At 38.6% G+C, this 16,959-nt stretch overlaps 1 protein-coding gene across 3 annotated transcripts in view; it reads left to right on the top strand.

Moving 5' to 3' along the window:
• Positions 1 to 15,204, top strand: part of IGF1 (insulin like growth factor 1) — an 82,817-nt gene extending 67,613 nt beyond the window's left edge. For 2 of the 3 annotated variants that reach the window (XM_015152532.3, XM_015152535.3), the window contains one exon: positions 8,482 to 15,204. In XM_015152532.3, the coding sequence (XP_015008018.1) occupies positions 8,482 to 8,507 (26 nt within the window). In that variant the 3' untranslated portion in view covers positions 8,508 to 15,204. 3 annotated transcript variants of the gene reach the window in all.
• The last annotated feature ends 1,755 nt before the right edge of the window (positions 15,205 to 16,959 follow it).

The raw sequence follows: 16,959 nt of genomic DNA, 5'->3' as shown, positions 1-16,959 counted from the left end.
GGCACAATGCCACAATTCTGATTTTTTTAAAACTGTATGCATGCATAAAATGTTATTGAGGTATTCTCTGCCTTGGAATAGCACTGGCTGGCACTCTGCATGTTTACTTTTATATGCTGAAGGCTGCCGTCAACCTCAAACAGATGCAAATCAATTTAACTTGTCACAGTGTTATTTTGTTCATCCTAAAAGTTCAAGAGAGGCTTCCAAACTTCCAGAATTTCTCTCAAGTCAGTGAGGAGGAAAATTCAGAACACAGCATTCGAATGTTCTGCCCAGATTTGTCACACACACAAGGAATGAGTGAAAGAGGGCAACACCCTTTCCTCCTAACCCTGTGAACTCATCACTATTGCTTTGAAATGACACCAAAAAGTAAAAACCCTAGGCCTCACATCTCCCAAGGACACTGTAATAGGAGTTACTGCATACACCAGTTTAAGTAACTCTAGCCTAAATTGTATGTCAGATGAAACAACGACATTTCGGAGGCTTAAGAGAAAAAGAATAACCAAATCCAGTTTTTAGGTACAAATGTGCTGAATCTTTAACATATATCAGCAGAATCGCTAGAATCTGGTGTTTCACTTTTTAAAATACCACATTTGAACCTTTCAACAATTCCAAAATCAACTCCCTCTGCGAAAGATACTAAGCTTAAACATTTTTTAAATTTAAAAATGTAACACAAACAAACAGCTAACTAAACAAGCTGCCCATGAAATCAACAGTCTGGGGAGCCCTGATCCTGAAGCATTTTACAACATCCTTCATGACTATTAAAGGCAACATAAACACCGCTTGTCAGCAAGGGAAACTACCCTTGGCATTTTGTTTTCTTTGTTCCCCAGGCTTTTAAAACATTTTGATAGAGATTTTTTAAATCACAGGCAGAAATATTTGAAATAGAGTCAGGTGGTAGTCTTTAAAGAGTAAGAAAGTTGCTAAGTCAAGATAATCTTGGAATAAAGTCCTTTGACTCCTGAGGATTCCTAGGAATGCCCCAGTCACTAGAAAACAGAGCTGTAAGTCCACTCTCCCAGCACTCAAGGGAGCTCTGGAAACTAAGGAGGTAGCTACTGTTTCCCCACATTCAGCAGGAGAAAGGGCAGCACTCTAGCATGGAAACTGCTTTGACAGTAGTAACAATTAAAAAGTAAATTTAAAAGATCATAATAGCTGATATTGATTAGGTACTTGCCCTGTGGCAAGGATTATAGGGAATCGCCTCATTTAATCTTCACATGAAGCTTGCAGAGTGAGTACCACAATTATCACTATTGTATAGATAGGAAATCTCAGGCTGAGTATGGCTAAGTGTCTCACCAACGTCTTGGGCTAACAAGTGGTCGAGCAGAATACAAACCCGAGATAGACAGACCACAGTGTGTTAATCAAGCACTGCACTCTCTCCTGCATTTCTTAGTTGATATTTACCATATACAACCTGTCACTTGTATGAGATGCAAGGGGGTTCCATGCTATTTGTCCTTGTAGAGAATACCACAGGAGGAAAAGTAAGCAGCCATGCAACATTTGCTGTTGACCTGACTCCATTCCATCATTCCTGCAGGAAATTTGCGTCCATTTAATGAGCATTTCCTGGTTTGCCACTTTGCTCAAGCACTTTGCTTGGGTCTGGGGAGGATATAGAAGTGAAGGAAATATTCTACCTGCTCTCAAGGAACTGATGTTTTAGTGGAGAGACAAACATGCAGAATTTACCCTACAGAACATCAATGCTTGAACAAACGTAGACGCAGAGAGGGCTCTTACAGCACACAAGCCAGAACAGACTGATGGTGCTAACAATTAGGTTCAAGTTTTTTCTAAACAGTAGACCCTCCTGTACCCAACTTTTACCCCACGCCGGGTAAATGACTGAGGGTTATTACATCCAGTTACAACACCACTCTGAGGTAGGTGCTCTTACCCCACCCTTTCATTTTACAGAAGAGGAAATTGAGGACAGCACAATGTAGTGATTATCAAAGGTCACACAACTACTGTGGGGGAGAGCTAGGATTCAAACCAGATGCGTAAGACGAGGTCCTCCAAGGAACAGAAGATGAGAAGGTGTTAAATGAACAGGAGTTTTATTAGGGGGAATTAATGTGTGAACCGAAATAGGGGAGGATAGGCAAAGCCATCAGATTGCAAGGCAAACCTGAGCCCAAGGGAAGAAGAGAGGGAGAGCAGATTGGTTGGAAACATTTTAGGTGGGTCTATGGTCTAAGGAAAGTTCAGTAAAGTCATCACAGAGTTTTTGAGCTAAAGTTGGGCAATAAAGTTGCCCAACAAATTTCTGTGTCTCTCAGAAATAGGTCTGCCTCGATGTCCCCACCACGCTTGGTCACTGGCTCTTGGGAGGGGCCTGCCCTGGTCCAATCCACTAGAGCCAAAGAAGAGCGTTGTAGTGGCAGGGGGTGGGGGAATTTCCACAACCACATAAAAAGTGGGGTGAGGTTTCCAGAAAAAAACGTGACGCTGGGCTGACCAAAACTGTGTCCAGTAAGTACATGTCCCTTACTCTGTTAAAGAAGCAGCCACATAAACGAGGAGTACAGGTTTCTCAAAATGTGCACCTTGTTCTTTGGTTTTAAAGTCATATCCCAAAGTGCTGAGTAGATCGCATGACCCTCGCTTTACCTGGCTGCCAGAGAGGAAAGACTGATCCAACTCTCCTGGAATTTGAACTGTGATTCCCTGAAGCAGAGATATCAAAGTTAATACTGAGACATCTAAATCATCCTCCACCATTTCACATGTCCCCAGGCCAAGCCAGCAAAATTGCTATAGCACGTCCCTTTCAACAGGTAAAGGGCTGATATCTGAGCCCGCTTTCCAATCATCCACTGCTCTTTTCTTCTCATTTAGCCCTTTTTGGAAGAAGGTCAATGCTGAGTTAGTACTTTATGCTGTACAATAAGCTGCTGATATTCCATGCTGGACAGAATTTTCCCAGTATTTTTTATAGAGTGCCAGGCTTTTCCTAGACTTCATGTCATACAATACTTAACTTGTTTGGAGTGGGTGGAGATGGAAACATAGTCTACTGAAAACATCACTGCTTCCTCCCTGAAGTTTAAAGAGCCTATTTTTATCCTTTTAGATTCTATCTGTCAGGCAAAATCTCATAAAGATAGCTGGGGGGCAGGTGGGGGGCGGCGGGTGGGGTGGGGAAGAAAAAAAGGGGTTATAATATCCAGGGAGTTTGCTTTTGCTAATTGAATACTGTGCTCCTAGACTTCTATAAATACCATTACAAATGGGTCCCAGCTTGTGGTAATACTCCCCCTCCTCGTTGAGTCTTCTGGCCCATGGCACGGCCTTGCCCTCTAAACCAGCATCTTCCCCCATCTGGGAGCAGGGGCAGCTCATGATATTATCAACTATTGCTATTGGAAAGAGATCTGGACTTGAAAGCACTAGATATTTTTTACCTCTTGGGGAGGCAGTTTAGCGGAGTGGTTAACTGGTGAGCTCCAGAATCAGAAGGAATAGGTCCAAATTCCAACCACTATTACATCTCCATCATAAGAAATTAGGCAAGTTGTTTACCCTAGGTTTCAGATTCCTTAAAGATAAAACAGTCAAGACAGTAGTACTTATCCCTGAGAGAACTATAGGAAAAAAGAAAATATATGTAATTTACGTACATACCACAATCCCCAGCACATAACAAATGTTCAAGTAATGGGAACTGTTATTATCTTAGCCCTTGGTCTATCAGTTTGTTCCTCTGTGACCTCAAGCATATTACTAAATCTTAGCGAGCCTCAGCTTGTACATGGGACTGACAGGAATAACACCGCATCACCTCACATGGTGATTGTCAGGATTCAGTGATGTTATATTGTAAACTGTAAAGCCTCTGCAAATGTTAAGCAACATTATTATTATTGCCACTGTTATTAGTCCTCAGTGATCTTTTTTTTTTGGAGACAGAGTTTCACTCTGTCGCCAAGGCTGGAATGCAGTGTCACAATCTCAGCTCACTGCAACCTCCGCCTCCCGGATTCAAGCAATTCTCCTGCCTCAGCCTCCCTAGTAGCTGAAGCTACAGGCACACGCCATCACACCAGGCTAATTTTTTGTATTTTTAGGAGAGATGGGGTTTCACCATGTTGGCCAGGCTGGTCTCGAACTCCTGACCTCAAGTGATCTGCCCATCTCAGCCTCCCAAAGTGCTGGGATTACAGGTGTGAGCCACCACACTTGGCACAGTGATCTTATCTGAAAAGTCTGTGGATAGGTTTCCAAAGGAAAGCTTGGAGCTAGGATAAGAACCAAGAGATAATGGGAGAAGGTGAATGGCCTCTTCAGGGCCTTTTCTAGCGCCCTAAATATGTGTGTCTGTACATAATGGGTAATCATATATATCACAAATTAAACCCTCCACAAACTTATTTCCTAATGAGTTGGTTAACCTTTCCTTCTGAAGGGTAAACATCTTTAACCAACCCCAGTGAGCTGGAGGATCAACGTTTTCTTAATAGTCTTACCTTCGTCGGTGTCAATAGGAAACAGTATTTACTCACTACTGTTTTCCTTTTAAAAATCTGTCTACTTGCATACTAGAAACAGTTTCAGCTGGTTTGTTTGTCTTGGACAAGCTGTTGAAGTGAAAAGTTTTTGCTTGACTGAATGTGGGACAGTTTCATAACCCTTCAAGAAGTGCACCGAAGGTGGGTGCCAGCTCCGATGATGACGGCTGCTTCTAACATGCCTCCACTTGCCGCCCATTGTCAAGGGTGGCCAGCGTAATTAAGTTAAGACAATGAGCAAAGCAACAGATGCAACTGAGACCAAGTGCCTGAGTGCTTTTGTTTTGTCACTGTCATTGTCTGCAACAAAGAAGTCACATGTGACAGCCTGGGAAGAGAGCCAAATGCAAACCAGACGACAACCCAGCTGGTTTGAATGGCCTCCACCGTGCACGTGTGTGCATGGGAACCATGCTACTTGGCACAGCATCTGCTTCACTCAAGTGAGTCTCAGCCCCTGGCTTTGCTGTGATGCTGAGACAGACCCAGAAGAAACAGACCAGGGGATCCCTCTGCTCAGACTTTACACTTTATGCCTTGTGCTTTGAGAGAAAAGAAAAAGAATCTCTCTATTGGATACGAAAAGTAAGATGTATGTGGTTGGCCAATCTAACCTCAATTCTTTTTGCTATAGCCCCCCACTAATTTAAAGAGTAAAGCATAGATGGTGCCTTAATGTTTTCTTGCAGAAATCTGGGATTAATTTGGCTTGAGAGGAAGAATGGAGATTAAATGCTTTATGAGGCTTTCTTTTAATTTGTTCCCATTTCATTCCTGAATATTTTCTAAGTTTGGGCATTGCAGATGCTTAAAGATCTTCTTATTTGGAGCTGGTATGTCTCTTAAACAGAAAAACAAAAGGTAAAATTCAAATTAGTGTGTTTCTCTGCCTGTTAATTAATTTGGTTAGTAGTTAGGCAGAGAGATGGCATCCTTAGTAATATCTATTTTGGGGATTTGATGAGCTACAGACCATCAACAGTGTTGATTGAGAATTGAACAAAAACGTTTCAAGGAATTTGGGAACGTTAATGATGCTATTCTGTGGCCCCATGTGTCCTTCTCTCATTTTTCTAGAGAACTCCTATAAGAAAGCAGAACACGGCCAGTCATGGTGGCTTACACCTGTAATCCCAGCACTTCAGGAGGCTGAGGCAGGCAGATCACCTGAGGTCAGGAGTTCAAGACCAGCCTGGCCAACACGGCAAAACCCCGTCTCTACTAAAAATAAAAAAAATTAGCTGGGCATGATGGCACTCACCTGTAATCCCAGCTACTTGGGAGGCTGAGGCATGAGAATCACTTGAACCGGGAGGCAGAGGTTACAGTGAGCCTAGATCGCATCACTGCACTGCAGCCTGGGTGACAGAGTGAGACTCCAACTCAAAAAAAAAAAAAAAAGAAAAAAAAAGGAAAGCAGAACCCAATGTAAGATTAAAAACACAAGTTTAGCTCACACCTGTAATCCCAGCACTTTGGGAGGCCAAAACAGGTGGATCACAAGGTCAGGAGTTTGAGACCAACATGGCCAATATGATAAAACCCCATCTCTACTAAAAAGTACAAAAATTAACTGGGCATGGTGGCAGGCACCTGTAATCCCAGCTACTAGGGAGGCTGAGGCAGGAGAATCGCTTGAACCCAGGGGGCAGAGGTTGCAGTGAACTGAGAACGCACCATTGCACTCCAGCCTGGGCAACAGAGCGAGACTCCAACTCAAAACAAAAACAAAAACAAAAACAAAAACAAAAGAAAAACACAAGTTTACCGGGAGCTTAGCAGTAGATGCTTTGCACCATAACAAATATATCTTAAGTGGTCTTTTGTGATGTTTGAGGGAAAGTGCCAGGATTTAAAACAGATGGCATTTCAAGTTATTCTATGCAAATGCCCAGTTTCTTTCTACCAGCTTTTTTTTCCTTTTTGCAGTGGTCACTGAGCTATTTGAATGTTTTTACACAATAATGCCATCTTACTTCTACTCAGTCAGTACAAGATGTTGACCATCAACTCATACAATGCTAACTACCTTTCATGAAGGACTTGGTGATAACTCTAATGTTCCAAGTAGAACTGGAAAACATGTGTAAGAAAAACTGCCAGATCCCTGTGAACCTTGGCCAATAGGCATTATTTCCGAGGGGTGGCAGTTGATCTTTTTCCCCAGCCTTCATATTAAAACCTCTCACCTTCTCCAGGTCTCAGGTCTGAGTAATCTCAAATGTGCTTTAGCTCCTCACAATGTCGTGACTGTGTGGGTGTTCATCACCTTAGCCAGAAGGAACAGTTTGAAGATTCCAGGTATCATGGAGAGAACTTTTGTTTCTGGTTATGAACCTCATTCTATACCAATAATTATCCGTTACATCCTTCTGTAGAGGGCTCTCTGCCTAGAGGTAAAACCAAAAAAAAGATGTACCTCAGGTTTATGCATATAAGTGCCAGTTCCTCTTTGATTTTATTTCAAAACTCCTGTCTACATACTTTGCAATTTAAATACATTCAAGGATAAAATAATAACTACAGGAAAAGTATTATAATATAATGACTTAGTTCTACACATCACGAGGGGGTCCCTCATACACATTCATTCATTTCACTCATTTTACAGATATTTATTGAGTACCTGCAATAACCTGGACACTGTTCTAGATACTGGGACTATAACAGTGAACAGACAGACACATCTCTGCTCTCACAGGGCTTCTATTCTAAACAAAACTCAATATCCAGGCCGGGTATAGTGGCTCATGCCTGGAATGCCAGCACTTTGGGAGACCAAGGCCGGGTGGATCACCTGAGTCCACTAGTTGAAGACCAGCCTGGGCAATATAGCAAAACCCCATGTCTACAAAAAAAAAAAAAAAATTATCAAGGCATGGTGGCATGTACCTGTGGTCGCAGCTACTCAGGAGGCTGAGGCAGGAGGATTGTGTAAGCCTGGAAGGCAGAGGTTGCAGTGAGCTGAGATGGCACCATAGCACTCCAGCCTGGGCAACAGAGAGAGACCCTGTTCAAGAAAAAAAAACCTCAAAATCCTTAAGATAACATCATTGCTTGTTGATCAGTGAATGGTAACACCAAATTAGGAACCCAGGACTTTTAGTCTTGGCACGGTTACTTTCCAATAAAGGTGACAATACTAAGAAGAGGAAAAATGAGTTAATAATAATAACAGCAGCTAATACTTATGTAGTGCTTACCATGTTCCAGGTCTATTGTGAGTGTATGTATGTATGTGTGTGTATATATATATATAATTTAATCTTTGATCCTATAAGGTAGATATTATTGTTACCCTAGTTTATGGATGAAGAAACTGAAACACAAGAGATTGCCACTCGTACAAGTTTACATAGCTAGAAAATAGAAGAGCTATGAGTTGAGCTCAGCCCAGTATGTCTGTGATTTTACAGACTTAAAATTATAAGATTTCCTAATCTTCGATTTCTAAAACTCTGCCTTGCTCTAGAGGAAAACAAGAAAAACAATGAAAAATAAATATCTCTTTTTTACAAAAATTAAAACAGAACAAACTGCAATAAAACAACAGAGGATGAACCCAGAATGTGATTGATTTTTTTTCTTCCTAGGAAAGGATCTAGAGGCCAGAGGGCTGGATTTTTCAGGATCTCCTTTTAATCAATGAATCTGTGATAGAAGCAGATGAATCAAATCTCATCTTTGTGTGATTATAAAGCTGCCTGTGGTATTCACGCCACCAGGGGTACATAAAGGTCACTGAGTGAGATTTGGCAAAAGTACTAAGGGCCTGTCCACCTATATATGCCCTTCTCAGGAAAACCAAGGTTCAAGCTCTCTATTAGCTCAACTGGTAAGGTGTATGATACGGAAGGTTGAAACCCAGTGTTAGAAATAGATGGTTACATAAAACTTCATCGAGTTAATGTCACTTTTTCTTCCTTATTTATAGGAAGTACATTTGAAGAACGCAAGTAGAGGGAGTGCAGGAAACAAGAACTACAGAATGTAGGAAGACCCTCCTGAGGAGTGAAGAGTGACATGCCACCGCAGGATCCTTTGCTCTGCACGAGTTACCTGTTAAACTTTGGAACACCTACCAAAAAATAAGTTTGATAACATTTAAAAGATGGGCGTTTCCCCCAATGAAATACACAAGTAAACATTCCAACATTGTCTTTAGGAGTGATTTGCACCTTGCAAAAATGGTCCTGGAGTTGGTAGATTGCTGTTGATCCTTTATCAATAATGTTCTATAGAAAAGAAAATATATATATATATATATCTTAGTCCCTGCCTCTCAAGAGCCACAAATGCATGGGTGTTGTATAGATCCAGTTGCACTAAATTCCTCTCTGAATCTTGGCTGCTGGAGCCATTCATTCAGCAACCTTGTCTAAGTGGTTTATGAATTGTTTCCTTATTTGCACTTCTTTCTACACAACACGGGCTGTTTGTTTTACAGTGTCTGATAATCTTGTTAGTCTATACCCACCACCTCCCTTCATAACCTTTATATTTGCCGAATTTGGCCTCCTCAAAAGCAGCAGCAAGTCGTCAAGAAGCACACCAATTTCTAACCCACAAGATTCCATCTGTGGCATTTGTACCAAATATAAGTTGGATGCATTTTATTTTAGACACAAAGCTTTATTTTTCCACATCATGCTTACAAAAAAGAATAATGCAAATAGTTGCAACTTTGAGGCCAATCATTTTCAGGCATATATTTTAAACATAGAAAGTTTCTTCAACTCAAAACAGTTCCTTCAAATGATGAGTTAATGTGCAACCTAATTAGTAACTTTCCTCTTTTTATTTTTTCCATATAGAGCACTATGTAAATTTAGCATATCAATTATACAGGATATATCAAACAGTATGTAAAACTCTGTTTTTTAGTATAATGGTGCTATTTTGTAGTTTGTTATATGAAAGAGTCTGGCCAAAACGGTAATAGGTGAAAGCAAAACAATAGGGGAAGCCTGGAGCCAAAGATGACACAAGGGGAAGGGTACTGAAAACGCCATCCATTTGGGAAAGAAGGCAAAGTCCCCATAATTATGCCTTCCAAGAGGAACTTCAGACACAAAAGTCCACTGATGCAAATTGGACTGGCAAGTCCAGAGAGGAAACTGTGGAATGGAAAAAGCAGAAGGCTAGGAATTTTAGCAGTCCTGGTTTCTTTTTCTCACTGAAGAAACAAACATCTGCCAGCTGTGTCATGGACTCACCACTGTGTGACCTTGGGCAAGTCACTTCACCTCTCTGTGCCTCAGTTTCCTCATCTGCAAAATGGGGGCAATATGTCATCTACCTACCTCAAAGGGGTGGTATAAGGTTTAAAAAGATAAAGATTCAGATTTTTTTTACCCTGGGTTGCTGTAAGGGTGCAACATCAGGGTGCTTGAGTTGCTGAGATGCAAGGAATTCTATAAATAACCCATTCATAGCATAGCTAGAGATTGGTGAATTGAATGCTCCTGACATCTCAGTTCTTGTCAGTGAAACTATCCAAATAACTGGCCAACTAACTAGTTGTTAAAAGCTAACAGCTCAATCTCTTTTAAAACACTTTTTAAAATATGTGAGAAGCATGTGATTTTCAATTTGATTTTGAATTCTGCATTTGGTTTTATGAATACAAAGATAAGTGAAAAGAGAGAAAGGAAAAGAAAAAAGGAGAAAAACAAAGAGATTTCTACCAGTGAAAGGGGAGTTAATTACTCTATTTGTTAGCACTCACTGACTCTTCTATGCAGTTACTATATATCTAGTAAAACCTTGTTTAATACTATAAATAATATTCTATTCATTTTGAAAAACATGATACTTCCTTCTTTTCTAGGCAATATAAGGAAAATGACCCCAAATTTGAAATATTAAAATAATATCTAATAAAAAGTCACAAAGTTATCTTCTTTAAAAAACTTTACTCTTATTCTTAGCTGTATATACATTTTTTAAAAATTGTGTTAAAACTTGCTTGACTAGAGTTGCCAATTGAAAGGCAAAAACTTCCATCAAAACAAGAAATTTCCCATGCCTGTTTAGAAGGGTAGCCCCTAGCTCTCTGTGAATGTGTTTTATCCATTCAGCTGAAAATTGGTATCAAGAAAGTCCACTGGTTAGTGTACTAGTCCATCATAGCCTAGAAAATGATCCCCATCTGTAGATCAAGATTTTCTCATTAGAACAATGAGTTATCCAACATTCAGATCTTTTTATTCACCTTAGGACTTTTTGGTTAAAAGTACCCAGGCTTAATTATTTCATGCAAATTGTATATTTTACATTCTTGGAAAGTCTATATGAAAAACAAAAAGAACATCTTCAGTTTTTCTCCCACTGGGTCACCTCAAGGATCAGAGGCCAGGAAAAAAAAGACTCCCTGGATCTCTGAATATCTGCAAAAAGAAGGCCGCATTTAGTGGAGCCAGCACTCCTGTTCAGTCAACAAGTATTTTAACTCTCAGTCTAACATTATTTGAATTGAGCACCTCAAGCATGCTTAGCAATATTCCAATCACTATGGACAGATGTAAAAGAAACTATACATCATTTTTGCCCTCTACCTGTTTTCCAGACATACAGGTTCTGTGGAATAAGATACTGGACTCCTCTTCCCAAGATGGCACTTCTTTTTATTTCTTGTCCACAGTGTGTACCTTTTAAAAGTATTCCCTCTCAACAAAACTTTATAGGCAGACTTCTGCAGACTTACGTGTTTTCTGTCATAGTTAGATGTGATAATTCTGAGACTGTCTATGACTTATTTCCTTCACTTAATTCTATCCACAGTCAAAAATCCCCCAAGGAGAAAAGCTGAAAGATGCATTGCCATATTATCTTTCTTAACTTTTTCCAACACATAATCCTCCCCAACTGGATCATAAATAAATTGAAAATAACTCATTATACCAATTCACTATTTTATTTTTTAATGAATTAACACTAGAAGACAAATTGATGCAAACCCTGGAAGTCAGTCGATTACTATATACTCCAGCAGAATGACTCGGATTTCATAGAAAGGAGCAAACAAAATATCACAACCCAACATTTTACAAGCTTTGCTTCAGAATTAGATTGCTTTATAATTCTTGAATGAGGCCATTTCAAGATATTTGTAAAAGAATGGTAAACATTGGTAGGAATGAGCTTTCAACTCATAGGCTTATTTCCAATTTAATTGACCATCCTCGATACTTAGGTCAAATTTCTGTTCTCTCTTCCCCAAATAGTATCAAAGTATTATTTGAACTTTTTAAGATGAGGTGGTTCCCCTGAAAAGTTAATGCAGCGCCGCATCAGAATCCACTCTTCTAGGGATATGAAAATCTCTCAACACCCACCCTACATACACAGACACAGACGCAGATACAGACATACACACACAGACACACACACACGTTCACCCTCAGGATCCAATGGGATACTGAAAAGAAATCACTTCCTTGGAAATTTTATTAAAAAACAAACAAACAAAAGCCTGTCTTCCCTTGAGAATCCTTCCTGTCCTTGGAACATCAATCTTTGTGTAGATGAAACCATTTCATGCTCTATGGCTCCAGGGTTTCTGTTACTATTTTATGCACTTGGGAGAAGGCTTAGAATAAAAGATGTAGCACATTTTGCTTTCCCATTTATTGTTTGGCCAGCTATGCCAATGTGGTGCTATTGTTTCTTTAAGAAAGTACTTGACTAAAAAAAAAAAAAAGAAAAAAAGAAAAAAAAGAAAGCATAGACATATTTTTTTAAAGTATAAAAACAACAATTCTATAGATAGATGGCTTAATAAAATAGCATTAGGTCTATCTAGCCACCACCACCTTTCAACTTTTTATCACTCACAAGTAGTGTACTGTTCACCAAATTGTGAATTTGGGGGTGCAGGGGCAGGAGATGGAAATTTTTTAAAGTTAGAAGGCTCCATTGTTTTGTTGGCTCTCAAACTTAGCAAAATTAGCAATATATTATCCAATCTTCTGAAGTTGATCAAGAGCATGGAGAATAAATGTGGGAAAAAAGATCTTACGGCCAAATAGAAGAACTTAAAAGATAAGTAAGTTCCTTATTGATTTTTGTGCTCTCTGCTCTAAAACAGATACTCAGCAAGTGGAGAAAATAAGAACAAAGAGAAAAAAATACATAGATTTACCTGTAAAAAAAAAAAAAAAAAAGCTTCTGCCAAATCCCCTTCGGTATTTTTTGGCATTTACTGGTTTATAGAAGATATTCTCCCTTCACCCAGACATCTCAAAGAGCAGTAGCTCTCATGAAAAGCAGTCACTGATCTCATTTGGGAAATGTTGGAAAGTATTTCCTTATGAGATGGGGGTTATCTACTGATAAAGAAAGAATTTATGAGAAATCGTTGAAAGAGATGGCTAACAATCTGTGAAGAATTTTTTGTTTCTTGTTTTTGTTTTTGTTTTTTTTTTTTATACAGTCTTTATGAATTTCTTAATACTCAAAATGACTTGGTTCTTTTCTTCTTTTTTTATATTGGAATGAGGAATAATAAGTTAAACCCACATAGACTCTTTAAAACTATAGGCTAGATAGAAATGTATGTTTGACTTGTTGAAGCTGTAATCAGACTATTTAAAATGTTTTACTATTTTTAATCTTAAAAGATTGTGCTAATTTATTAGAGCAGAACCTGTTTGACTCTCCTCATAAGAAAGAATCTTTCCATTCAGATCACATGGGCTTTCCACCAATATTTTCAATAGATAAATCTGATTTATGCAATGGCATCATTTATTTTAAATTAGAAGAATTGTGAAACTTTATGCCCCTCCCTTGCAAAGATCATAAAGTCCAGATCTGGTAGGGGGGCAGCAACAAAAGGAAAATGTTGTTGATTCTTGGTTTTGGATTTTGTTTTGTTTTCAATGCTAGTGTTTAATCCTGTAGTACATATTTGCTTATTGCTATTTTAATATTTTATAAGACCTTCCTGTTAGGTATTAGAAAGTGATACATAGATATCTTTTCTTTGTGTAATTTCTATTTAAAAAAGAAAGAAGACTGTCAGAAGCTTTAAGTGCATATGGTACAGGATAAAGATATCAATTTAAATAATCAATCCCTATCTGGAACAATGCTTTTGTTTTTTAAAGAAACCTCTCACAGATAAGACAGAGGCCCAGGGGATTTTTGAAGCTGTCTTTATTCTGCCCCCATCCCAACCCAGTCATTATTTTAGTATCTTCCTCAGAATTTTATAGAGGGCTGACCAAGCTGAAACTCTAGAATTAAAGGAACCTCATTGAAAACATATATTTCACGTGTTCCCTCTTTTTTTTTTTTTTTTTTTTTTTTTTTTTTTTTTTTTTGAGATGGAGTCTCATACTGTCCCCCAGGCTGGAGTGCAGTGGCACGATCTCCGGTCACTGCAACCTCTGTCTCCTGAGTTCAAGCGATTCTCCTGCTTTAGCCTCTCTAGTAGCTGGGATTACAGGCACCCACCACCATGTCCAGCTAATTTTTTGTATTTTTAGTAGAGACGGGGTTTCACCATGTTGGCCAGGTTGGTCTTGAACTCCTGACCTTGTGATTTGCCCACCTCAGCCTCCCAAAGTGCTGGGATTACAGGCGTGAGCCACCACGCCCTGCCCATGTGTTCCCTCTTAACGTATGATTACATTGATCGTAAACATGGTCCTTCTCTCCTCATTCTTCAACTATCTTTGATAGGGGTCTTTCAAGGGGAAAAAAATCCAAGCTTTTTTAAAATTTAAAAAAAAAAAGAGAGGACACAAAACCAAATGTTACTGCCCAACTGAAATATGAGTTAAGATGGAGATAGAGTTTCTCCTGAGAAACTCTGAGTTGAATTACCTGAGCTGAATTAGCTGTCACTTTCAAAAACATGACCTTCCACAATCCTTAGAATCTGCCTTTTTTTAAATATTACTAAGGCCTAAAAGTAAGCATTACTCATTTTATTTTGCCCAAAATGCACTGATGTAAAGTAGGAAAAATAAAAACAGAGCTCTAAAATCCCTTTCAAGCCACCCATTGACCCCACTCACCAACTCATAGCAAAGTCACTTCCGTTAATCCCTTAATCTGATTTTGTTTGGATATTTATCTTGTACCCGCTGCTAAACACACCACAGGAGGGACTCTGAAACCTCAAGCTGTCTACTTACATCTTTTATCTGTGTCTGTGTATCATGAAAATGTCTCTTCGAAATATCAAAACCTTTCAAATATCATGCAGCTTATATTCAGTTTACATAAAGGCCCCAAATACCATGTCAGATCTCTTTTTGGTAAAAGAGTTAATGAACTATGAGAATTGGGATTACATCATGTATTTTGCCTCATGTATTTTTATCACACTTATAGGCCAAGTGTGATAAATAAACTTACAGACACTGAATTAATTTCCCCTGCTACTTTGAAACCAGAAAATAATGACTGGCCATTCATTATATCTGTCTTAGTTGAAAAGCATATTTTTTATTAAATTAATTCTGATTGTATTTGAAATTATTACTCAATTCACTTATGGCAGAGGAATATCAATCCTAATGACTTCTAAAAATGTAACTAATTGAATCATTATCTTACATTTACTGTTTAATAAGCATATTTTGAAAATGTATGGCTAGAGTGTCATAATAAAATGGTATATCTTTCTTTAGTAATTACATTAAAATTAGTCATGTTTGATTAATTAGTTCTTTTGGATAATGTTGGTGTAATGTGTCATTCCTTAAGAATTCTACTGTTATATAGCATTTTTATTAAGGTCATTGCAACAATTAAACATGAAAACATACCCAGAAAAATAAAACTAATCATACACAAAAACGAAGATATCTCATAGAATTTACAGATTCTATTTAAAAGTAAATATGTTTCAAAGGACTTGCAAAAGCTATGTAAGAGATGTATGAATTGTATAATATATGCATTAACAATAAAGCAGTTGTACATAAAATCCCCTCACTGTCACCCAACAGTGACTTATAATCCCTGACACAAAGTGGTTGGGAAAATATTCTCCTGCCAGAAGATTCAAACATATCAAATAAGGCACATAATATATAAATGGCATCTAATACATTCCCATACCAAGAGATTTATAAGAATGTGATCTCTCAGCATTGAGTTTTCATTTCAATAAATCATTCCAATTTTTTACTGAATAGATACTGTGAATATCAAACTCACAACAGTAGATATAGAAGTACAAGGTATAAAGATTGGTAATCTCCCTCTTGTTTAAAAGCATCTCATTTCATTTTTTAAAAATTCATTAACTATTTGGAAAGTTACCTAAACATAAAAAAAGTCTCGTAAGTTTTGTACTTAGTTTTAAGGAAATCATAGTAAAGTTTTCTCTAATATTTTCTCACGTGCCATTGGTGTCCCATCTCACATTCATTCCCACCTTTGCTCCCTCAAGATATCCAAGAATCTCTCTGGGACTGTCATTGTGTGGGCCCCTTCTTCCTCCAAATGTCTTCTTCATGCCTTTAGCATTTTGCCTCCTGTAGTCATGGTGTTCTGTATCACTTCTCTCCCCGCTCCACTCCAGACAATCCCTCTCTCCTTTCGTTCACACTAGGGTGATTTAGCCACAGCCTTTCACTACAGATTTTGTAGACAATGCAAAGGGGGTGAGTTAAGCACAGGACAGAAAACGCCTTCCATTTCAACAGCAAACATCACTGTTACTATGAATCCAAGGAATTTCTGGCTGCTCATGTGCCTCCTGTGATCTTAGCAAGATCTTTCCCACTCTTCTGCAAACTCTCCCAGGAACCACTTTCTATCAAACCCTTTATCCCCTCCTTTGGAAAGAACTTATAAGAAAATTAGATTGTATTCTTATGCAGGACAATCTTCTACCATCACAGCTTTGCCGGTGGTAGGGGTGGGGGCAGGGCTGGCTCACCTTTTATTACTGAATATGTACAAGTGGTGTTCTTTCCTAAAGGAAAAACCAATTCCATCCCTAAGAGGAATTCTATCTTCCTTCCAGGTCATCTACATCAAATAACAGCCTCTTTTTTTTTTTTTAAAAGAACCTCTTTTTCTTCTGTAAGATCTTTATTGGAGATAATTACCACCATTCTAACAATAACGGTGGTTAATAGTTACTAAGCACTTACTGTGAGTCAGTCATTATGCCAAGTGATTTACCTATATTATCTCATTCAACCTTCCAACAAGCTTATGCATCAGGCACTATTGTAAACACTGCCTGATAAGGAAATGGAGGCTCAAAGACATTACTTAGTTTACTGAAGGTCACAGACCAGCAAAGAAGGCTTGAATCTGGGTCTGAGGACATTAAACCTGAGTCTGAAGACATTTGCTTTTACTACTCCACCACTTACACCCAATCCAGACATGAGGACAGCTCAGAATACTCACTGATACTTTCTTGTTCAAAACTGGCTTT

The sequence above is a fragment of the Macaca mulatta genome, chromosome 11 (assembly GCF_049350105.2).
Source record: "Macaca mulatta isolate MMU2019108-1 chromosome 11, T2T-MMU8v2.0, whole genome shotgun sequence".
Classification (NCBI taxonomy): Eukaryota; Metazoa; Chordata; class Mammalia; order Primates; family Cercopithecidae; genus Macaca; species Macaca mulatta.
This window is presented reverse-complemented; position numbering and strand designations above follow the sequence as displayed.